At 38.3% G+C, this 23,345-nt stretch overlaps 3 protein-coding genes across 5 annotated transcripts; 2 read left to right on the top strand and 1 right to left on the bottom strand.

The window, feature by feature from the left end:
• Positions 1-107: 107 nt before the first annotated feature.
• On the top strand, positions 108-3,431 carry LOC107088200 (toll-like receptor 1). The gene has a single exon (XM_015380222.1). The coding sequence runs from the start codon at positions 108-110 to the stop codon at positions 2,502-2,504; it is 2,397 nt and encodes a 798-aa protein (XP_015235708.1). The 3' UTR covers positions 2,505-3,431.
• A 372-nt stretch (positions 3,432-3,803) lies between these two features.
• ints10 (integrator complex subunit 10) lies at positions 3,804-14,567 on the bottom strand. 2 transcript variants are annotated; one of them, XM_015380211.1, is made up of 18 exons: positions 14,041-14,567; positions 13,895-13,962; positions 13,708-13,811; positions 12,635-12,774; positions 12,465-12,546; positions 12,181-12,321; positions 11,919-12,093; positions 9,446-9,615; positions 9,224-9,363; positions 8,960-9,113; positions 8,692-8,774; positions 8,280-8,435; positions 7,236-7,344; positions 6,202-6,281; positions 5,911-6,073; positions 5,684-5,777; positions 4,626-4,694; positions 3,804-4,148 (listed from the first exon to the last, which is right to left on the bottom strand). In XM_015380211.1, the coding sequence occupies exons 1-18, from the start codon at positions 14,167-14,169 to the stop codon at positions 3,992-3,994; spliced, it is 2,214 nt and encodes a 737-aa protein (XP_015235697.1). In that variant the 5' UTR covers positions 14,170-14,567; the 3' UTR covers positions 3,804-3,991. The 2 variants fall into 2 exon arrangements, with proteins under 2 accessions (XP_015235697.1, XP_015235698.1); XM_015380212.1 differs by lacking the exon at positions 4,626-4,694 and having other exon boundaries at positions 3,805-4,148.
• Positions 14,568-15,213: 646 nt separating this feature from the next.
• On the top strand, positions 15,214-20,783 carry slc25a51 (solute carrier family 25 member 51). 2 transcript variants are annotated; one of them, XM_015380284.1, is made up of 2 exons: positions 15,214-15,524; positions 18,101-20,783. In XM_015380284.1, exon 2 carries the CDS (start codon positions 18,154-18,156, stop codon positions 19,087-19,089), a length of 936 nt encoding a protein of 311 aa, XP_015235770.1. In that variant the 5' UTR covers positions 15,214-15,524; positions 18,101-18,153; the 3' UTR covers positions 19,090-20,783. The 2 variants fall into 2 exon arrangements, with proteins under 2 accessions (XP_015235770.1, XP_015235771.1); XM_015380285.1 differs by lacking the exon at positions 15,214-15,524 and adding an exon at positions 15,534-15,670.
• The last annotated feature ends 2,562 nt before the right edge of the window (positions 20,784-23,345 follow it).

Below are 23,345 nucleotides of genomic sequence, written 5' to 3'. Positions count from 1 at the left end.
GAGGAGTGCTGCATTAAACATTTGTTTTCCTACACAAATTATAGTATAGTCAGGTGTTTTTATCCCATCAATCTGTTATCATCTTCTGCTGTTTCTCCATAGAGACGATGATGGCCTTGGCTGGTTTCCTGTGGGCAGCGGCCATATTGGTGTCACCGCAGACGTGTGCTTCATCCGACAACGTCGTAGATCTTTCGTCAAGGAACCTCTCCTCTGTCCCGTCCGACTTGCCTCACACAGCTACTGAATTAGATCTGTCATGCAACCACATACATCAGCTTCATAAAGGAGATTTCAAAAGCATGTCCCTCCTTCGGTTCCTGAATATGTCATGGAACGGCTTGGAGCTGATTGAGGCAGAGACGTTTGTAGACACACCGCTTTTAGACAATCTGGATCTGTCACACAACCTGCTGAGGAACCTGTCAGATCAACAGTACCTGTCACATACAAGGAACCTTAGAGTGATGAACTTGGCACGGAACAAGTTTCTTAACATGACCTTGGGAAGAGAGTTCAGTTTCTTGGAAAAAGTAGAGAAATTAACACTTGAAGCAAAAGCCATCAGCTTGGGGGATTTCAAGAACATTGCTAAGGTGAAGCTACATTGCTTGACCATTTCTCTGGATGAGACATTTGCTTATGAGGCGGCCAGCCTAATGGATATTCATGCTAAAAGAATACAACTGGACCTAAATGGTGGGCAAATAATCCAGAGTTATCTGATTGCCGACGCATTCTCATACTTTGTAGAAGTGGAGGTGAAGAATGTAACTGGAGGCTACAAACATATAAAAACGCGGCTTGGTGAAAAACCTAAAATCTCCACTTTCAGTCTTTCCACCAGCAACATTGTTATTGAGTGGAAAGATTTAACCGAATTAGTAAATGCAACGCTGCGGACCTCTATTGCCCAGCTAAGCGCCACTGAAATAGTGATTGAAAATCTTCCTTATATAGACACGATTCTGAAGGGGACATCTTCAATGCAGTCCTTCACAGTCAAACAAGCAGTTGTAAACTCCTTCTTCTTCTCTCAGGAGGCAGTGTACAACTTTTTCATCAACCTGCCAGTAAAGCACTGTGCAATTGTGGAGACATCGCTAATTCACATGACATGTCCAAAGCATCAGAGTCCTATCCTTGATTTGGACTTCTCCTACTGTGCGCTGGCTGATTCCATCTTTTCCAGATTTGAGGGTCAAGAAACAGTCGAATGTGAGACTCTAAGTAATGTAAAAAAACTCTCTCTGGTTGGAAACAATCTTAAGAACCTTCAAGTAGTGAGCAAACGGTTGCAGTACATGAAATCTCTTCAACACTTGGACCTCAGTATCAACTCCTTGGTGTACGATGGTTCCTCTAAGTGTCGGTGGCCAAGTAACATCACCCTTATGAATCTTTCCTCTGGAGGTCTAACAGATGATGTTTTTAAATGTCTTCCAATAGGGGTAGAAACACTGGACCTGCAGAACAACCAGATTTCTGTGATACCGTCACTTATCCACAAAATGGAAAATCTCTCTTCTTTGAATCTGACAGGTAACAGGCTGCGGGATCTGCCAGTGTGTGTCGACTTCCCCCAAATGACCGAGCTTCTGCTGGGGTTGAACTCTCTCCACGCCCCTACAGTGAACCACTTGAGCCATTGCCCCAATCTGAAAATCCTGGATGCAAGTTACAACCCATTCACCTGTACCTGCCCTCTGAGGCACTTCATCCGCCTTGGCATTCAGAGCGAGTATGAGCGAAGTCCCTCAGGCCTTACACTGCGAAACTGGCCAGAAGGTTACCACTGCATTTACCCAGAAGAAGTTAGAGATTTGATGCTAGAAAGCTTTTGGGTTCCTGAGATCTCCTGCAGCGCCAGTCTTCTAGCAGCCACCATCCTTGTTCCTTCGGTGGCACTGATTGTCACCATTTTCGTTCTGTGCCGACGTCTAGATATTCCCTGGTACATGGGTATGATCTGGCAGTGGACCAGAGCCAAACATCGAGCAAGAATGAGGCAGCTTCGACCTGAAGACCTGGTGGGCATAGAGTTCCATGCTTTTGTGTCTTACAGCCAGCACGATGCAGACTGGGTGAAGAATTCCCTACTTATCAACCTCGAAGGCCCTGCAGGAGGGCTCCGAATCTGCCACCATGAAAAAGACTTTGTACCCGGTAAGACAATTATGGAGAACATCATCACCTGCTTGGAGAAAAGCCGCCGCTCAGTGTTTGTGCTCTCTGCTCACTTTGTCAAGAGCGAATGGTGCCATTATGAGCTGTACTTTGCCAGCCACCAACGTCTTTCTCAGGGCTTGGACAGTATCGTGCTGGTGCTGCTTGAGCCTCTGCCCCAATACCTTATCCCATCCAAGTACTACCAGCTTAAGTCAATGATGAACCGACACACCTACCTGGAGTGGCCTCAGGACAAAGCCAAACACAGGCTGTTCTGGGCTAATCTCAGAGCTGCTCTGCAGACTGACCTGCCAGTGGTTGATAAAGAGGAATAACTCTTTAGCCAATTGTTAAATTAAAGGATATCACTGAATTTATGGTAGATACCGTTATCCATGTTATGGTTCGCTTTAATGCATAAAAAAAAAAAATCTGAGAAAAGAAGACTGGATGAAAGGGGATAAAAATGGAAGCTACAGATGGACTAAATTGTAGAAATTCACTGATCTACAGTAGTATTCGTAAAGAAATGGGTCTGATCTTTAGGGGCAGATCTATTCAGCCTTTTTCTATGATAAATGTAACTAGGTAAAAAAAATCTCTTGAACAGCAGAAATGTTTACTATGTGCTTCTGTCTTTGATCTAATAAAAACTGACAATTTGAACACCTGCAAATACATATGTTTTTTTAAGATGTAAATGTCTCGATGACGTGATTTACTGTTTTAATGAATTCCTTTCCTCATCTTATATTAATCTGAGGTTGCCATTTGGGATATACAAGTGACCATCCATACATGCCATACTTGCTTGTATATAGGAGTTCTTGAAAGTCTCTTGAAAAAGACAGTAATGATGGTAACATTAAAGCAAACAGAGCTCTGATATAAGAAAAGTATCGGGTTCTGCAAACATCTCAATTCAAATGTCGGAATCGGACAAAATACAGATCAGGTCATCCCTACTCAACTTACGGGCTAAATGGACAGATGGGACCAATGGACTTTAAAGTATTTGGAAAGGGAATAAAGTTGTAAATTACAAACGTTTTCCCTAACTTGTTTTGCTTTTCTTTAACTCTACAATTTGTATAGAGTGGGTTCCCTACTTCACCAGAGTACATAGGAATCCTGAAGGAAGTGTGAACGAGACATTAGGGAACTTCTTTTGATTTCAAGGGAACACAGTAATGATCAGATTTTGGTCACACAAGCGCACTGCTTCTTAAGGTGGGCATCAGGACCAAACTTAAAATCATGATAAGGTCTTAAGATGAATAGAAAAGATGTTATTAATTCCGGTTCTCTTTTCTTTGTAACTGTGTTTAACCCATGTTTTATAAATGTTAAGTGATAATAAAGAGTCTCATCCTGTTTTGTGTTAGCTTACTGGTTTGGAAATAACTACACTCGAGAAAAGGAAATAAAAATAGATTTTACTTCCTTTTTTTGTTAAGTTTAGGATTTACCTTCTTAGTCAATTTGAAAGGTAGATGGAGGTTCTAGATGCCTGCATGGCATAAAATGATGACTTAATATCTACTAATTTAACCAACCAGGTGACATTCAATGCAAACATCAATATAAACATTCAATCAAGTGAGCAAAAAAATAAAGATTATCCAAAAGCATTTGAGTCTTTATTTAACATCAACACCAACACTAAATACAAGAAGGATTTAGACGTTACTGTTCTCTGAAATCCACAGAGTCGCAACAGATTACAGGTGTTATCCCAAATGAGAAAAGTCCAGCTTTTTCGGCTCTAAAAACCAGCCTGCCTGCTCTTATTTTGTGCTAATGTAAAGACTCAGGCGAGGTGTTATGGAAGGGACTGGACGATGATTATCTTCTCATTAATGCAGAAACGGTGAAGCACGCTCAGCAGATTTTCTCCACAGCGGGACACCTGTCTCTCCATGGCTAAGCGGAAATCCTCCTTCACTCCTTTGGTGATCCCTCTGGTCACAGTGTGGTGTCTGCAGGATGAAAACGATAAAATAAACAAACAATCAAACAAACCATGACCTACAAAACTGACATCTGTATGACAAACGCAACAAAGACACAGTCATGGTAACAACATGTTGCTTTTTTTCCTTCCACATACAAATAAACCAGTTTGCTATAACAACATATGTTGAGTATTTTAAATTAAAACATAAAACATGTCTATAAATGAAATGAGATTATGAACAGTAAACAACAAAGCTGACTTTGCAACAACACCAACATCCTCCTCATAAAACAAGAACAGTGATGACCACAGAAAAAAGAGGGAATATGAAATAAAAATAAAAACACACACTGGCAGGAAATCAACAAACCACTAACTTCCGATGCAAAATGTCCCAAATTAAAACTGTGGAGGGAATGAAAAGCCTAAAAGCTGGGTATGAAGGAAGGGTGACTGGTGTTGGAGGGATGGCGACTGTGGAAGGAGGGGCCTGGGGTACCTTTCCATTGTCTGCACCCCTTGGAGCAGAAGGGTATTTAACTCCACCCCCAGGGCGGGGCTAGGGTTCCTAAGGGACAGCAACATTCAACAACTCTGTCAGTGAAGCTACATTAAGAGTCTAACTGCTACAGCAACGAACCAGAGAAAGTTTAAAAAAAAAAATACGGCTTTATGGTTTTAACACATGTAGTCCCTTACCAACACATTCAAACCAGTTTAACATTTTCACATTTTGTTAAAGGAATTCTTCAAATATTATTGTTGGTAAATGGTTTTCATTTAAGATAATTTGGTGTCTTTATGAACCGATGCTTTGTAGCCTCATCTTTCCTTACAGTTATATGTGTGAAATCTTTGCCTGCTCCTGTTTATAAAGCAGTTCTAGCTCCATCACAGCTAATGTTCAGAACATCTAAGCACTTTTTTTAATCATAGCCACGAGTCCGACTACTTTATATTAAAGCTACCTGCACATAGTGGCATGTCGACATTTGTTTCCTGATATGCAGTTTGGATGCAACTTAGGGGTTACTGCATTGTCCATTGGCACATCAATATGTGGCAGAAGAAAAGTGAAGATAAAGCCAGAACCTTCCTGATTTTACTTCTGCAGTTTTAAACAGACATTCCTCCAGGGTTTCCCAGCTTTTAGCATCTTCACATTAACTTTAGCCAGCTTATGTGGAATGCATTACTAACAATGGTCCTGTGGACAGATTCTTCCAAATCATTATTATCATTTATTTTATTTTCTGTTAGCTTTAAAAAAAAAAAAAAGAAATCTACAAAAATGTTTCCTCAACTTTCTAAATCATACATTCTTTTGTGTTTATTAGATTTCAGTGTTTCTAATAAGATTAAATGTGAAAAAGTTAAACCGATATGAACATTTTTGGTAGGCACAGTTCATTTACTTCAAAGCAAAGTTGTTGTTTTTCTTTTTCCCCACAGGCCACGTCTTTGTAAATAATCTGTTTTCTTCCAAAAACATCAACAGAAAGGGAAAGTGCAGAGTCACCATGCAAACTGGGAAACTGCTCTATGATTGCTTCTTACTTAATCAGCATTCCCTGATTAGGGAGCAGCTCCAGCTGAATTCTCCCTCCTTCTGGAGTCCGTAAGTAAGCAAACTCCTCCAGCATGTCGATGTCTGAGTGAAATTAGGAGCTTTAAGGAAACAAACATACCGGACATGACAGAAAAAAAAACAGATGACAAACTGTAGATGCAAACTTGTATCTTATCAGTTCGGTCATATTGTTTGCAGTTACAGATAAGGATACTAGTGACATAGTTGAAGAAGTTCTCATACTGGAAGCTGCCTTGCTGACAGATTTTATCTACAGCTTTTAAAAACAGAATCTCCCCCTGTGGCCAGTCAAGCTGCAGCAGCACCACCACATGGCCCAAAGACAGGTCATCACGGCTGTCTGTGAAGGCTCTGAGCTGATTAAACAAACAAAGCAAAGGAGCGGAGATTAGTTAGAGAATCAGATTTAAAGTGCATTTGTAGAAACTGGCAATTTCAACTGATTTATTTGAATTAATTCCAGAGATGAAACTAATCCATGTACCTTAAAACAAGCAAGCATCAGCTGGAGACAAAATGGTAACACAGCTCTGGTGGTGCAAGGAAGCAACCTCAAGTCATTGCCTGGAAAAAGAAGGATGTTTGGAAGAATAATGAGATAAATCTACAGTCAAATATATTTAACCCTTTAATACTTAGACAAATTTGAAAATCAAAATTTTAAATAAATAGTGTTATAGGAGGACAGGATAAGACCGTATTACTTTTGCAACATTTAACAAATATGTGTATTTTGATGGCGAAAATCAAGGTCAGTGTAAAACTAGAAACAGTCACTTGCCCTAATATGTAAAAAAAAAAAAAAAAGTGCTATTAAGTAATTCATGAAAAACACTCAGTGAAGGAAACATATTTTGTTAGTACATAACCTTAGATCATTAATTCATAGATAGGCACTTACATTTTGACTTTTTTACTTAACATTTTAACGTTTCAATTAGCTTTTTACTTGACATGATCTGTCGTGTAGCAGTACCTTTGCTGAAAGGCTGGATATAAATATTGTGCTTCAAAACCTCACTGCCGGTTGGGAGGGGGGCTCCCTTTCTAAGAGGAAAGCAAGTGACCAAAAAATTGTAACTTGCCCTATAAAGAGTTCCTACTTTCATCATAATAACCAATGGTGGTAAACCTAGAACCACAGGTATTGTGCTTAAAATATTTTTTACCATGACTCCTGCGCCTTTCAGTGAAAAACCAAAGATAATATTTAAGTTTTATGCAGCATAGAATAAAGCCCCTCACTCATATGATACTGTACACTGCCAGGCAGAAAGACCATATTGACGGAAAAGCCAAGTTTGATCCTTTGGTAATATTTACATTTATTGGAAAGCCCACATCATCATAATGTGGTAAATTCAAAGTCTCATGTGAAGTTACAAAGCTCTTCAAAGTACAGTTTGTAAGCTATGGGCTGGCTAGGAAACTATTTTAAATAAAAGCAGTTAGATAATGAGTCAAAACTTTATAATAATACAGCTTTTAACTCTTTTGAGCAGAATGCTGGAAGTTTACCTTTCCTGGTCTTGGACTTGATTCTGGAATGATCTTCTGTTGCTTTGGTCAGTTCAGAGTTTGGAGGAACCAGTCCGCTAACCACATCGAGGAGCTTCTCACAGGCCATCTTAATAACAAAACACAACAGAGTGTATAAATAGATGTGAAAACTCATGAAAAAAAGGCAAAAAATGGTTTATTATTTACTGATGCAAATAGGTAAATAGATCATAAATGAAACAGCTGAAGGGAAAAACAGAGTAAAACTTAATGATTTATATTTTCTAATTGTTTTTATGGATAAATCCCTTGAATAAATGTAGCTCTTCCAAAACTACTAAATATAAAAATATTTAAATGACTCAACAGTAACCTTTTGAAAGAAAGTTTGGTTATTTAATACAATTTATTATAAAGTTTAAAAAAAAATCTATTTTCCATTTAACAAATGTTAAATAGCTAAGGGATTTTTTTTTTTTAAATCATTGATGTGTGAGTGATTAGTCATAAACATTAATTATGAGGTTTTATTTTTTTTTGTGTAGAAACTACTTTTTAAGTGTCTAATTGTCCACCTCCAAAAACTGCTGTAAACAATATTCCTGATTATTTTTATTTTTTTTTACGTTCTTGGATATTTTTCCCATCTTTTCCACTGAAGATGGATTCTGCATCCAGTAAGGAAACAAATATTTGAAATGGAATAAAAAAACTGCTCACTATTATATTCCAAGCTTAATTAATCCCCACTTTAAAAATCTATAAAGTTCTCAGCCAACAAAAGTCTCAGAGGTTTAGATGTCCAGTCACATGGAAAAATGGTGTCTAACAGGAGCATTTCCACTATTATAAAAAATGTTGATGCCTGAGGACTAAATTAACAACCAAACATAATTGCCTCAAAGCAGCAGTGCTGTCCTATACTGCCACCTTAAGACCAACTGCTAGGTAAAAATGCATCTCTGGCATTATCTGTTACATATTAGCACCATATCCATAAAAACAGACAGATTTGCAAAAATGCAAGCACCAAATTAAGCGGAGTAAGATGGATGTCTTTACTCTGTATTCTCCCAGAGCGTAGTGGCAGGATGCCTGCTGGATGAGGGCCCTGTGGTGCTCCAGACTGGCCTGGCCTGTGGGGCTCTGCTGTGGGGGTTGAGGCTGCTGCACAGCAGCCATCTGATGCAGGCTGGAGAGGGCCTTACGATAATGGCCCTGGAAATAACAACCACACAATATAATCATTACTAGCACTGAAATCTTATAAGGGAAATGATACTTTTAGTAATTAATATCTTTAAGGACCTTTCAAGAAGCTGAATGTATGAAAAAAATATTTCAACTAACAGTATATAACAAGTATTACTAATACAATTATATTTTTTTCAGTTAGAATGAAAGGAAGGAGTGGGTGTCAGCTGGAAAAGTGAGAACAAAGCTTACATAACATCATTTGATATTTGATCCTTACCTGGTAAATAATCATATCAGTCACGAATATCCTGAACCAGAGCCAACTTTCTGTCTTCCACGCAGAACAGATCTTCTTAAACTCTAAATGACATAAAAAAACATAAATTTTCAGAACTAATGAATCAAACCTTTTATTATAACAGCATTACTAATGCTGTTATGATAAAAGGTTTGACAGCATTACAGCTTATCATAACAGCATTACTAATGCTGTTATGATAAGCAGCATCTAGGAGACAAATCAGGCATTTGTTAGTGCTACTTACCAGCTTCCAGACCATCGTGAGAGTGAAGGAGGTCCCAACTCTCCCTCGCTGTACGGAAACTCTCCAATGTTTCTGACCAGTTAGGCATCTCAGTCTTGTTGACCAAAATATGTCGACCTCTGCCTTTTCCCAAACCTTCCTCATCGTCTGAGCTCTAGGAAAATACGCACATAGAGGAATCCCTGAACCCACTGTGGTCCTAAAACGGCAGTTTGAAGAAACTTACCAGTCTTTGTTTGGTATTCGCGTTCAGTTTGTTCTTACCATTGTTTTCTCTCTCCCATCAGCCAGTTTGCGTTTCTTATGTGTATGCTTCAGCATCCCTCTGTCCACCTCCACATCACTGTAGACCAGACTCAAATCCTCCACGAGGATCCACGGACCTGAAGTGATCCCAGCAACACCTTCAAAAAGACAAACACAAAAACATTTTAGATGCTTCAAAATATGCAGAAAACTTGAAGTGGTTTCAAGACAGCGACTGACCCTGGAACAGTGATGGTTGTACAGCTGAGACGTAGAGGAAGGCACTGCGGAAGAGGACGAGTGCAGCACAGATGACGACCTGACTGTAGTAGCGGGACCTGGTTTCTCCCTCCAGACCAGGTAGATAGCGACACAGCTCTTTTACTCTTTGCAGCATGTCTATATAACTCCTTAAAAAAAAAACACAAGGAGCCCATCGTTTATCAGCTATATCAAAAATTTCATTCAAAAACTTTATGTGAAAACAAAACAAAGAAAAAAAAACGTTGTCATAAAACATAAGCTTAAAAAAATAAAAGCAATAATCAGAGCAGGTCTCTGTTTATCTCATCCTATAGACCTGTGTCACATTTCTTTCCTATTTGCTTTCAGTATACTGCAAAATAAAGTCCAATAGTGCTGCTATCATCAGAAAAAAGCAAAGACAAGATCTTGCTTGTTTTACAAATATCTAGGTTCTCCTGACAAAAACCTCTTCCTGTTTGGTTTCACCTTTTTTAATGGAAATGTGATTTGTGGCTCTAATTTTGAACAAATGAATTGAATACCAATTACAACAGGAAGTCTACAGCAGAAGTGCTGCTAGACCAATTTTTCGGCCAAGAAAGATGTTTTTTCTTGCATCAGTAACAGCTGGTACGGGACTACCATTCGGCAACCATGCCTCGAGATTGAGTGAGGTGCATGTATCTCGGCTCCCTCTATTTCTCACCCATTAAGAGTTTTGTTTGATTTGTTTATTAATATTTTTTGTGTAACTTAGGAAGTTCTGTTATCTATGTTTCATTTGTATCATGTAAATGTAGAAGGAGAAAGGAACGTCGGTTTAAAAAAAAAAAAGAGGAAAAAAACGGCTCTGAAAAATCACCAGTAGATATCTGCGATGGACTAGACTGATATCAGAATAATCAGTGATCAGCACCGGTTTAAAAAAACCCTGTATCTGTCTAACTCTGAGGAGGATATTGAGAATATTGTTCCTAAATCAGATTATAATACAACTATGAGATGAAATGAATGAAAATATTAGAACTGCAAATTTGGTCATATGTTTATGTTTTTTTTTTATATATATATATATATATATATATATATATATATTTTTTTTTTTTCTATTTTTCAAGGGTGCACTTTTAAAAAAGATGAAATTGTCCAGAGAGCTGTTCCAAACAACATTTATTTTCGTTTTACAATTGTGTAAACAAAAGGACTAATAAATCTTTCTTAGTCTAACTACTAGAGAAATCAGCAGAAATATTTACTGGTTGACTCAACCTTTACAGAAATCTGATATTTTTAATTGGCAACAAATTTCTGATTAATGAATCACTATTAGACTGGACTGGCTGGCATCCAGCTTATTCACTAATCAGGGTTCTCATCTGCATATTTCAGGGTAGTCGGCTGATACACTTAAAAACGTCAAAGTTACGTTGAGCATCGGGCCGATACGCTCAGTTTTTATGGGCATATATGCCTTGTGCCAGTCATCTGGGCTTCCACTCCAGCTTATTTCAGCACAAAAGCTGGTTAGGCTAAAATCCTTTAGAATTACAGTGAAATTATGCCGATACACACGAATTTTAATGAGCATAAAGGCCACGGAAACTGCTTTTAAACACATTTATCTACCCATCTGCAGACATGCTATGAAAAGTTTTAAGGCGCATTGGCTCACCAAGGTAGTTGAACACACAGTTGGCAGATTAATAACTTAGCACAGTAGTATATTTAGTGACTTTTCAGGACCCTTTAGGGACTTTGATTTTTGAAAACGAGTGTATTGTTTTGGACTTTATTGAAAACATGAAAGCACTGATCGATCTGATTTTACTGTCTCAAGCAAAACGTAAGTGAGTGAGCCCCTTCCTCTAAAACACTGAAATTGACAGAGAGCTGCAGCCTGTTTTTGCAGTTAGAGAGAGAAGAACGACTATCCTCTCTGTTTCAGAATGGAAAAGTAACAAAAAGCTTCCACCAATCATCCTGGATTACAAAAAAAGTGCAATGTAAATATTATATTTATACAGAATATTATATAATAACATGATATTTATTTATGTAAAGTTCCAAGTAAAAATAAACTTATTGAATACTAGAAATTATTCTATAAAGTTCATCTTGAGTTTTTTTAATCAATTTCTGTCTTGCATTGTTGATTTTCTCTCTTATGGCTGGGTCAAAGCATAAAAATAATATGCTAATTATTTGATGATGTAATTTGCCAACTTCTAATGACTTTTAGCCCAGCCAATGACCCCCGGCCCCCCCACCCCCCAAAAAAGAAATAAAAGAGCCATAGAATGGCAATAACAGTAAATGATAATCCTACAGCAAAGAGCAGGCTTTAAAAAGAAAACGCTAAACTCATTAAAAAAAATCCTGAGAACTCTATTTACTGCATATTTGGTCATAATTGTCTCCATGCAAAACAACCATATTAAAAGTGATGCCCAAGTGAACAGGATGCTACCTCTGTCCTTTGTCGCCTTGCCACTCGCATCGAGCACCGACCATAGTTAGGACGTCCAGCAGCCTCTCCCACGGCTCTGCCACTACTGACGATTTTTCAGACAGACCATCAATCACATATCGCTGGGAGCCACGAGAAACTCCAGGTGACTTTAGGGTCGCGCCATCTTGGCTACCTGAAGAAGACAAAGTGAAAAAAAAAAACAATAGTAAACATAGTCAAATGCACAAATAGAACAATGTATGAGGAAACTACAGGATACCCTGTATCTGCATATCAGCTGAAGGTCCACGAGTCACATAACCGATGTAGAACTCAGCTGCTTTCAGTATGTATTTCTGCATCAGGCTTGCAGGCAGGCGCATATCCATGTTACTTATAACCAAAGGAAGGACATCACAGACTACCAAGACAGAAAACAGACTCTGTAAACTGCCTTGAAGTGATGGGCATTATGAATCTGCACTATAAAACTGTTGTGTTGTTACAAAAATTGTTTTATTCCCTAAAATCATTTAAATGATTATAACAATAATAATAACTCACCAAAAAGCTTTCTGAAGCAGTTGACAGGAGATTCCACATTTTCAGATACCTCTGCCTCCAACAAGGTCTCTCCTAAATTAACCTAGCAATGCAGAGCAGATGGTTAAAGCTTACACTGGAGTCAGACATCAAAACATTTTGAATTCTAATATAGCGTTATTAGCACACACCCCATGCTGGACAACTGACTCTGGGAAGCGCTTCAGGAGGAGCAGCAGCATCTCTGCCTTCTCCAACGTGTTGAAACACTGCTCTGTGGCTTTCAGCAGCATCTCACACTGCACACGGCCAGGCAGAGTCTCAAAAAGAGCTGGACATAGAAAAGAGAAATCAGGAATACTGCTTTTCATATACCTATTACTATATGATCAAGCCCATTAGATACAGATACTACAATATCAAATACTGTAGAAGTGCAACTGGTTAACTGTTTTTCCACATCTTGACTTGACATCTTAGACTCGGACAAAATTTATTTTTGAAGAGCTTTCAGACGCTAAATAAGCAGCAGCTTAGCAGTGAAATGAACATTTCCATTCCATGAAGTGCAGCAGTGATCAAATGTAAACAGTGTGGGAGAAAAAAAACATGGTGATATGGAAGTTCAGAGCATTTCAACTCAAATATATATGGTGCAACTATGCAGTATATGGTTTGGCGTTACCAATGTGATGCAGAGTCTGCTGCAGAGTTGAGACCCCAAACTTTAATAAAAAATTGTTGGGATTTATTGGGGTGATGCAAGTGGAAGGAAAATTAGAGCTAGATTTATTTTTAAAAAGACCAACGTGTGATATGGAAATGTTTCCAGCTGTGTCTCATTAAAAGAATTGCCTTGCAAATATAATACATTTGTAAAACATTTGTAAAAAGAATGTAGACTTAGAAACACACAAGATGTGTCAGCATTAAAGCTGTGAGGAATATAAAGCAGGGTTAGAGGGCAAAGCAATATTCCAAAAAAAAAGTGTTCTGGTCAGATAAGACTCTTCTTAAAAACAGTGAATATATCCAGAGTGATAGCAGCATCATGCTGTTGGGATTTTTTTCCCCCATTTGAGAAGAGGAAACGATTGTATCTTTTCACAATTTCAATAAATCCCAAAAACTAATTTTCCCTCCACCTCACAATTGTTCTCCACTTTCTGTCAGAAACAAAATCATTGGATTTTGTTGTGGTAGTGTGGCTAGATGTGTAAAAGAAAGTTCAATGATTATTTTGAAGGGCATTCAGTTCTCTCACCTCTTAGAAACTGAGCGTGTTTTTCCTGAGAGTCACTGCGGAGGGCAGCTGTGATCACCGCGATCTCACGCCATACAATCGGCTGATCTGGAAAGTTTATAAACCTTTTGGATGAAAAGATGGTTTCAAACTTTTGCCACAGGCGCGAAATAAGGTGGTAACTGTCTGATGCTGTCCTGTAACTCACATGTCATACAGAAGCCGCCCAGCCGACGCTGTCCTCTCTGCATTGCGTTCAATTATGTACATTTCATACTGTAAAAATAAGAGATCTAAGCTTTAAAGTATTCATGGCAGATGTAGGCTCTATTGGAAATGGATGATTAATGTTACCTGTATGTTGAAATCTGTTGGATAAAGGGTTCTGGCTGTTATTAGCCAGGCTTTGGCCGCGCATGGATCATCAGAAACCAATTCCCGGGCTCTTTTAACTAAAAACTCACAGTCTTTTTGCGCTGACATATTATTAATCAATAATGTTTATTTAATAGATTCAAATCAACAAAGTAATTGACTACACGAGCAGTCTAAACTGCAGTGTAAACATGTTTAATTCACATTCGAAAAAAATACGCAGTAGATCAATTTTTTAATCAAGAAATCAATTTTTTGCCATATATAATAAACATACTAGCAAAAAAACGTTGCTTAGTTAGCTTTAGCTATCCGACTTTAAGATTATATCTCCACACAAAAAAACAGGCATACAGCAACACTAAATAAGGCGTATACCTTTCATAACTGTTGTGAGTAAATAAAACAACGAGATAATAAAACAGAATTGAAAACCGCCGTAAGTTAGTCAAACAAAGCTAGGCTAGGTTTGATGAACTCAGGCTAACAGCTTCTTCTGTTTGTTGAAAGAGGGTTGGAATTGATACTAAAGGCGCACTACCGCCACCTAACGGATAAACATTAGTAGAGCCGTTTGACTCAATTTTTAGAATGCCTCAAAATAAAAAGATATATATATCAATATTTTAATACACTCATTATGTTTATTACTATCAGATAAGGTTAGTTGTGTATAGAGCAAACACTTGATTTACAAGACAAGGAATCAAAATGGAAGTAAGCCATTGTAAAATGATTTTAAAAAAAATTGTACTGAACCCCAATTTCCCTTTTGGGATTAATAAAGTTTTATTGAATTAAATTATAGATCCTTACACCCTATTCTGTATAAAAGCTTCTTCGCTTCTACTCCACTATAATAAATTGACTTTGCGGAGATAATTTACACTTCTATTTTCTTCTGATTTCAATAGACTTATATCTAATTTAGGAAACCTAAAATATCTCTATATTTGGGAATTCCCAAGCAATAACAACACTTAAAATTGAACAAAAGTACCTATTCATGTTTTCTTTAAAAATATAAATAATAACTTGTGCAGGGGCATGGGGGAATGTACAGGGGGTGGAAGGTTACCATGGATACTTTCAATCTTGCTTTACGGCACACTGCTCTAAGTAGTCTGTCGCTATGGTCTGTCGTGTTAGCAACGGCTAGTTAGCTAGTGTAACTGAAACCGCGCGAACGAAAAAAAAACATGCGTAAAACAGGTTTTAGTTAATTATTAAAGCTTATTACCTCGCAACTTGCGCCATTCAACATCATTTATTTAGTTTCAAAAGCATACATTTGTATCTTAAACGGTATTTTAGATTCCGTAGCAGCGCGCAGGCGCATACGCTCGCTGTCACGTACTGCTTCAGTACCTCCAGACACGACCTACACCGAGTTGGCCCATTTACCCAGCAAAACAACACCCCTATCCAGGCTCAGGACAGGAACTAATCAGAACACGTAGCAGGTAAACACTCATTTACGAGCTTAACTACAAGGAAGAGCCTCATTTCCTTCTTGACAGCGAGCAATTACCACGTAAAGCAGCCGCCGCCAGGCAGCACCTGACCATATCGACTGTAATAAGGCAAACCTAGCATGCTTAGCAGACAGGTATCATATATTTGGATTGTTGCTTCTTCTCTAGACGTTGTCCAGATACTTTCTGAATATGTATTACCCGATAAACCAGAATAATACCACAAATGTACTAGATTAAGCTGAAACCAACCTATCTGAGCTAGCTTGTGTTGCTAATTACCTTAGCTTAGGTGTGCCTGTTCAGTTAAGCATTTTAGCTGATCATCAGTATTAATAACGTTAATGATGGTCTCAGAAAGGCTTGCAAAACTCTGAAGTTTTCTAGATTTTGTAAACTGGCTTATGTTACGATCTATTAGTCTTCTCACGTAGTGTGTAAATGGAAAAGCATGAGTAGACAAATAAGTGAGTTCCTAGCACTAACTGTTTGGATTATATTTAGATTAAAGGTTTAAGTGTGGCACAGTTTCGGTGTTTACTGTGATTCAGTCTGTTGGAAGGTTTTTCCTCCTATCACAAATGGCACAATGTGTATAAGTTGGCTTAGTGTTGTGATTTTAAAGAACAAAACTAAAGGTGGATAGTTTTACATTAATATTTGAGCTATAACAGGCAGTCCATTTCAAAATGGGCATGCAATGGTTGCAGTATTAACAGTGTCTAAGTAAGAGTTCGTATGACCTCCATTTATTCATGGAAAGTAAAGTTTGTAGGGGAAAAAAAATCTACAAGAAACAAAAAGTGTCATGCTCAATATTCTGAACTGAAGCTGTGCATAAAGATTTTGGTTTTCTCTTTAAATCTATATTTAGATTGCTTTAAAAAAATACAGAAGTGCTTGAAGTTAATAACTTGCTCCACTAGACATTTATGTTCGCTTGTATTGATGTTTATATTTCCTGAATTTGATTTATTACTTTTATTACATGTGTGTAAAAATATTTTTAAAATGTTAATGATTGTCATTTAATACTGATTGTACAGTGTTTTTAGCTCTTGGTCTGTCTTTAGTCCTAACTTATCAGCGTGTTGTGCAATATTCCTTATCATTCAGCAGTTGAGGCGGCCTGTTTGGACAGGAATCAGGTTAGAAGCTGTAACAGATTAATTTCTGCCAGGTTATGTTTGACACAAAATAATGATATTATTACCTAATAGGCAAAGATGAATAAATCCATTATGTCACATCAAAGCTGTTCTTATTTAGGATCTTGCCAGATGAAAATCTAATTTTGGGGGGGTTGTTTTTTTTAAATGAAATTGGAAAAATTAGAAATTGAACTTTATTTATCTCACAATGGACAAATTAACTCTCTGCATTTAACCAATCCCTTTAGGGGGAGCAGTGTGGGGCTAAGGGTCTTGCTCAGGGACCCAGAGTGGCGGTTGTGCACAAGCACACTGCTCTAATCCACCAGGCAAACACTCCCCCATTTTAATTCATGATATGCATGAATAAAAAAAAGTAAAGTAAATACTTTGATTGTAGCTCTGACTGTTTGTTTTCTGTAGTTTTCTTGTTTTAATGTGAACATCCACTCCAACCTCTGCAAAAAAAAAAAAAACTACAAAAAAAGTGATTTTCCTGTATTCCGTCCATTCTTTTTCTGACCACCTTTCCTTTTGGTGACAAAGAAAATAATCAGCAGCGCACTATGAAGTCAACACTACGTTTAACGATTAATGTGGTATCCGCCTTGTTTGTCGGTTTAGTTGCAGCTTCATGGTTCTTTACAAGTATTCTTTAAAAACCCAGAGGATCTTCACAGGACAGCTATGTTTACACTGTGATCTTTTAACAAAATCTAGTGTCTTCTCAGTCCAATTGGTTGCACTGGATTTATTTAGGGTTATCACAGTAAAGGGAACTGAGTGAGCACCCATGCTACTCTTTTCAGGTTTGTGTTCATTAAAGAAAATGAACAGTGTAGTTAAGGTTGGGCAGTAAAACAATAAAACTGTATATTACGATAAACTCCTGTTTAGTATCAGTAGAAAGTACTGCCAATAGGGGATGTTCTAACTTCACTGAACTATGATCCACATTCTGAGGGGTGTAGGAAAATGAAAGGATTTAACCTCATAACTTCTCACTGCTGAGCTAAGAGAGGTTTTAGGGCTGACCTATTTTTTTAAATGGTACTTTTGAATAGGTTTATGGTTATATTAAAGTTCAACTTTTTCCTCTGGTCTTTCAATTAGGTTGAAAAAATATGGATATGAAATGGTTATATCATGGAAAGTTTTTTAGCCTGATATAGAGCCTCACAGTTATTCACTATTTTGGTGTCGTTTATGACTTAAAACCACAAAGATTCCCTAAAGATTTGAGGAATTAAAAAAATAAATCATGGGGGTTGAATACTTTAGCTAGGAAATCATATTATCATTGTTTTGCCAGAGACTTTTAAAAAGCAATTCCTTTTTTTTTATGCTGGTTTTACATAGATGTAATTGCTGTAAAGTAAAACATGATTATTTCTGTGTCTAATATATTTTCAGTGATGCACAAAGCTGATGTGATGCTGGGGGATCAGGCCGTCCACTGAGCCTCGATGGCTGTCAGCACCATGGACTCCGAGTCAACACGAACCCCTCAACCTCGGACCGGCCTGACCAAGGGAGGCTCCTCCCTGCTGCCTTCTGGGGTTCTCAGCGCCAAGTTGGGCCCTCAAGGAAAACATTATGTCTTCGGCTCCATGGCGGCATTCACCAACATTTTGGTGACCTTTCCCATCCAGAAAGTGCTTTTCCGCCAGCAGCTGCATGGTGTGGTCGTGACCGAGGCGGTGCAGCAGCTGCAAAGGGATGGGCTGAGGAATTTGTATCGGGGCCTTCTCCCCCCACTGCTCCAGAAGAGCACCACAGTGGCTATCATGTTTGGCCTTTACGAGGACTTCTCCAGAGTACTGCACGACCATGCCTGCGGCAGCGGCGTGCCAGAGCTTGTCACGCGAAGCTTCGCCGCAGCGCTGGCGGGAACCGCTGAAGCCATCCTCACGCCGTTTGAGCGAGTACAGACGCTGCTGCAGGACCATCGGCACCACGAGCGCTTTAACAACACCGCCCACACCTTCCGGACACTTCTGACCGAGCACGGCGTCAGAGAGTGCTACCGCGGCCTCGTGCCCATCCTCCTCCGTAACGGCCCCAGTAATGTGCTCTTCTTCGGCCTGCGGGGGCCCATTAAGGAGCTGTTGCCGGGAGCTACTAACAAGGCGGGTGACTTGATCAATGATTTTGTATGCGGAGGGGTGTTGGGTGCAGCCCTCGGTATTATGTTTTACCCATTAAATGTGGTTAAGTCGCGGGCTCAGTCTCAGGTGGGCGGAGCCTTCCAGCCGTGCAGGAAGGTGCTGTTAACAGTGTGGAGGGAGAGGGGGGGAAGCGTGGCCATGCTCTTCAGAGGAGCCCATCTCAACTACCACCGCTCACTGATATCCTGGGGAATCATCAACGCCACCTATGAGCTGCTGCTCAAGCTGTTATGAGAAGACGAATCGATGCGATTAAAGGGAACGTCGAGAGAAAGGAGGCGTGCGAAAAGAGAAACGGAAAAGTCTGAGGTGGATGTCTTGCTCTGTTATTCCAGGACTGAGAGAGAGAACAGAGGGGCCAGCTGTGAGTGTATGATAGCCACCTGCCATTGTTACTTTTCAATGTCGTCATCGTAATAAAATCCACATGCAAACTTCAGCTTTTATAAAAATCTGTGCCAGGGTCCAACATGGTAAGCCCTTGCTTAACTTGTTGAGGAGTGTTTCTGTTTTTTACAGCATCTTTTATTCTCATTCACTGTTTAGTAGGAAAACGTGTTTTGTGCTGTGGAGTGTTGAAAAAGGCATCCCTTTGTTCTGTCGACCAAAAGCATCTTCTCTGTCGAGCTAAACTGCCACTTTAGTGTTTTTGACCATTGAAATGTCCAGAGAAATATTCATCAAAATGAGATCATAGACTCCTGCCTCTTTATCTTCCCTCACTTAAAGCTTAAGATGAAAATGTTGCATCTTAATCTGCGAGAAATGTCTGACTTATGGTTGGAATGCCAAAATATAGCACAATATTTAAACTAAAGATGTACCGACTAGTCATCCAGATTTTAGGAATCAGACAGTGCGCTTTTTTCTCTGCTTTTTCTTTATCTGTAGTTGATTTTTTTTAGCATTAAATAGGCTGTGTTAAACTCACCATTCACAGTCTATAAACGCATTGGCCAACAAACATCTATGATGTAAAAGTCTAGTTAAGGATAGGAAATAATGCTTTACTGCATAAATTGAGATAATCGGATTTTATTAAGTCAAATAACCCCTTTTTTACATAAATAAAAGGAAAGAAGATTTAAATAGCAGTTTAGGCTTTAAAGAAACCCAGATATTGGTGTTTTGTTTAAACACCTTGCAGCTCCAGTTTTATCACACATGATCTGTGTGGTTTTAGTTTTTTACTGATTTTCTAAAGTGCCACAGACAAGTTGTCTTTGCATAAAAAAACAATCTTAACCATGTTTGTTACTTTTAAAACGTTTAGAGAAGGAATTATATTTAGACTTTGAATGCAACAAACGATATTGGATAAAAATTTGAATGCGCACTTTTGTTCCTTTAATTAGTTTCGGGACCGTATCTAATGCTGAATACTGAAAAAAGCTCTAATGAATGTTAATTTTGCCCACTCTGAATCTCTACCCTCTTTTTTTTTTTTTCTCCTGCTATTTTTTCCTCCTCTCACGCTTGCTCTCCTCCCTTTCTGTAACATCTGTTGACATAATGGGCTCAGATTTCAAGCTTGAGTAGTTGCTGTCACTACACCGCAGTTCTGAGGGTGTTCGACGGCCCAAAGAGGAAAGGCATGTCGCTTGGACATTTGAGAGACTGAGGATTAATGGCGGAGGGTGAAGACAGGGACAGAGGGTAATGTTCAGTGGCACAAAAAGCTCAAGCTGCCATGGAAAAAAGTACCATTTGGCCCATTTCTTTCTTTTTTTTTCTGATTAAATGTACATTTGTTTTTTTTTCCTCCTTTAAAAGAAAGCTTTTATATTCCAGCTTTACAGAAGAGAATCCTCCTGCTGGTATAAAAAACATTGCTTGTAATTGTTCTAAAAAAATAAATATGTTACCTTTAAAATGTAAATTCACTGCAGGTAAATGTTTATCAATAAAGAGATCTGTTGCACTGGTGTTTTTAGGATAAATGGTTGGAGGGTCACATTTTCTGAAAACAATAGAATGTATACAGAAGCTAAACCTGTTTTAATGTTACAACCAACAACCTTTGATTAAGTACCAGCAGAATTGTGAAATGAAAGTGAAACAATGGATTATTTATATATATATTTTTTAAGCTTTCTAGTTTTAGTGGCCTTGATTGAAGTATTCAGTCAGGAAATGGTGTAGAGGGAGAGGATGCATCATGTGAAGGCCTTTAGGTCAAGATTGGAACCAGTAATGGCTGCTATGAGGACAAAGGCCACCATAAACGGGTCTGACGCTCTAACCCCGCACCACTGCTGCTTCCTTTTTAATTTTGCTAAAAACTTATGTAAGAATTTGTAGTTAGCCTTTCTGGATCAGTCCTCATTGGATCACCTTACTCTGTGATTCTAGCTATAAGTTGCATAGGATTTCTTTCTAACAGTTTTAAACATCTAACAGCTTTTTTTTTCTTCAGATTGTTAAATAGATCCTGCTTTCAGATTGGATGGAAAGTCTCTGAACCTGCAGGGGGGTTAACAATTCAATATTTTATGCTGTGTCTGAAAATATATAAAACAACATAAATATATGATTTTTTGGTTTTTGAAGCAGTAAAATAGACTTCACTATTTTAACACATTAATATGCTTTGATTTAAACCAGGGGTCAAATGAGGGGCCGCAAAGCTGTTCTAAAAATAGCCCAAATCCCTGGTGAGCTGCATTTAGAATAAAATCTTTCTCCATTGGGCCTCATTTTTAGTATTTTTCTATGTGGATTAGAAACTGAAAATAGATGAAAAGTCCAAAAAATATATGTTTATAACGCAGTTTTGAAAGCAGTATTGGTGTTAATGTAATCAACACAGGTGCAATAAAGGGAAAACAATGACTCCTTTAAAAAGGTGGAGATCACAGATGTTCTTCCACCCCTCCTCTTTTCTTTTTTTTTTATTGGTCTGATTTTTGATCATAATGCATTTTCCCAACAAGTGTCACCACTCGTAACACAAAGCGATAACTGAACCCACCCGGTGATCCACCTACAGCTGGATGGCACATCAATACCTCAGGTTTGTTTTGTCTCCCAGCACAGAAGGCAGTTCAGGGAGGACGGAGGTACACATTCTGTTTTACTGACCTCAATGCTCCGCTGACCTAAATCCAGTCACGTTTAGGTCCATCCAACAGCACCAGGAGCTGAGTGATGCCCTGCTCATGACCCGGGATGAGATGCCCCTGAACACCATCATCTTAAAAGGAGCATTGGAATGGCCTGCAGAATCAGATTTTTTTTTAGCTTATTTAGTTCTCTGACTTCTTATGTTGGTTGATATTTGTCCTCAAATGATCTAGATTTTTTTTGTTCCTTAGACGTTACCTATTCCATATCCGAATCAAAATCAATAATCCATTTTTTTAAAAATTATTTTCTTAAATCTTTTTCTGCAGTGTGTTTCTTAGCATTGAGCATAATGTGCCATTTTAACCATTGCCATTTAAGTGGTATACTGTTTCAGGTGAGTTTTCTGTCATGCGCTTGGGTGGTTTGGTCTATGCATCTACTGTCAAATTGAAAATGTGACCTCTTGCGTCTTTGTTTTTACCTTCGGTTTGCCAACCCTCTGCAAAAGGCTAGACCTTTTGCACAAAAAACAGCATTAGCATCAGTTTCTTTGCTTCTTGTCTGACTAATATTCCTTTGTTTGTCCTGTCAGTTTGGGTTTGCAGTTTTTGCCAAACTCCTCTCATCTTCACATGACGGTTTTAAACAGTGTTCTGTAAGAAATTCAATGTCTGAAAATTGTAACTTCAGCTAGATTAATGTTTTTCTCCAACTTTATCCGTGACTCGTCTTCCTATTTCTTCAGAGTTTGTTCTCTGAAGATGTATGTAGACTTTGTTAGTCACACATTTGTGACTAACCTCGTAAGTATTTGTGACCAAGTCTCGTAAAAAAAAATCTTGTTGACAGGGTATAAGAGTTAATTTAGCTAAATGCATAAGCACCCCACATTTTTCTGATTTTTTAAGTCTTTTTATTTAAAAAAAACTTTTTTTCTTCTTTCCATCTCACATTTACTCACGTCATTGTTCATAAAATAAAACCCTAAAAACAAACACCTAAGGTTTTGGTTGTAATGTGAGAAAGATCAAGGGTTTATGAATACTTTTACAAGGCATTGTGATGAGATAGTTATGTAACCTTGACAAAGAATGGTTCTTGTGTATTTGTGACTTTCATGCCAAGCCTTTCAATCCACCCAGTTTCATTGTAGAATATGTCACTCGTCTAACCTGTCCTTTGCCTGACATGCACTCTGATCCCTGCTCTCGAAACACTTAACATCCCTGGGCGCTGTATAACAATGTCATGTTGAAAACGTAAATTAGACTTGCCACTCATTTGTAAAATGCTTTCTAAAATATTCTGACTATAATGACTGTTTGTTATTTTTAATCACCGAAGAGATGCCAGCAAGACTACATTGATGAATGTTCCTCTTTAGATTACTGCAACAAGGAGCCTGACAACAAAATAAAAGTCAA

This window comes from Cyprinodon variegatus, unplaced genomic scaffold (assembly GCF_000732505.1).
Source record: "Cyprinodon variegatus isolate N-32 unplaced genomic scaffold, C_variegatus-1.0 Scaffold210, whole genome shotgun sequence".
Taxonomy (NCBI): Eukaryota; Metazoa; Chordata; class Actinopteri; order Cyprinodontiformes; family Cyprinodontidae; genus Cyprinodon; species Cyprinodon variegatus.
This window is presented reverse-complemented; position numbering and strand designations above follow the sequence as displayed.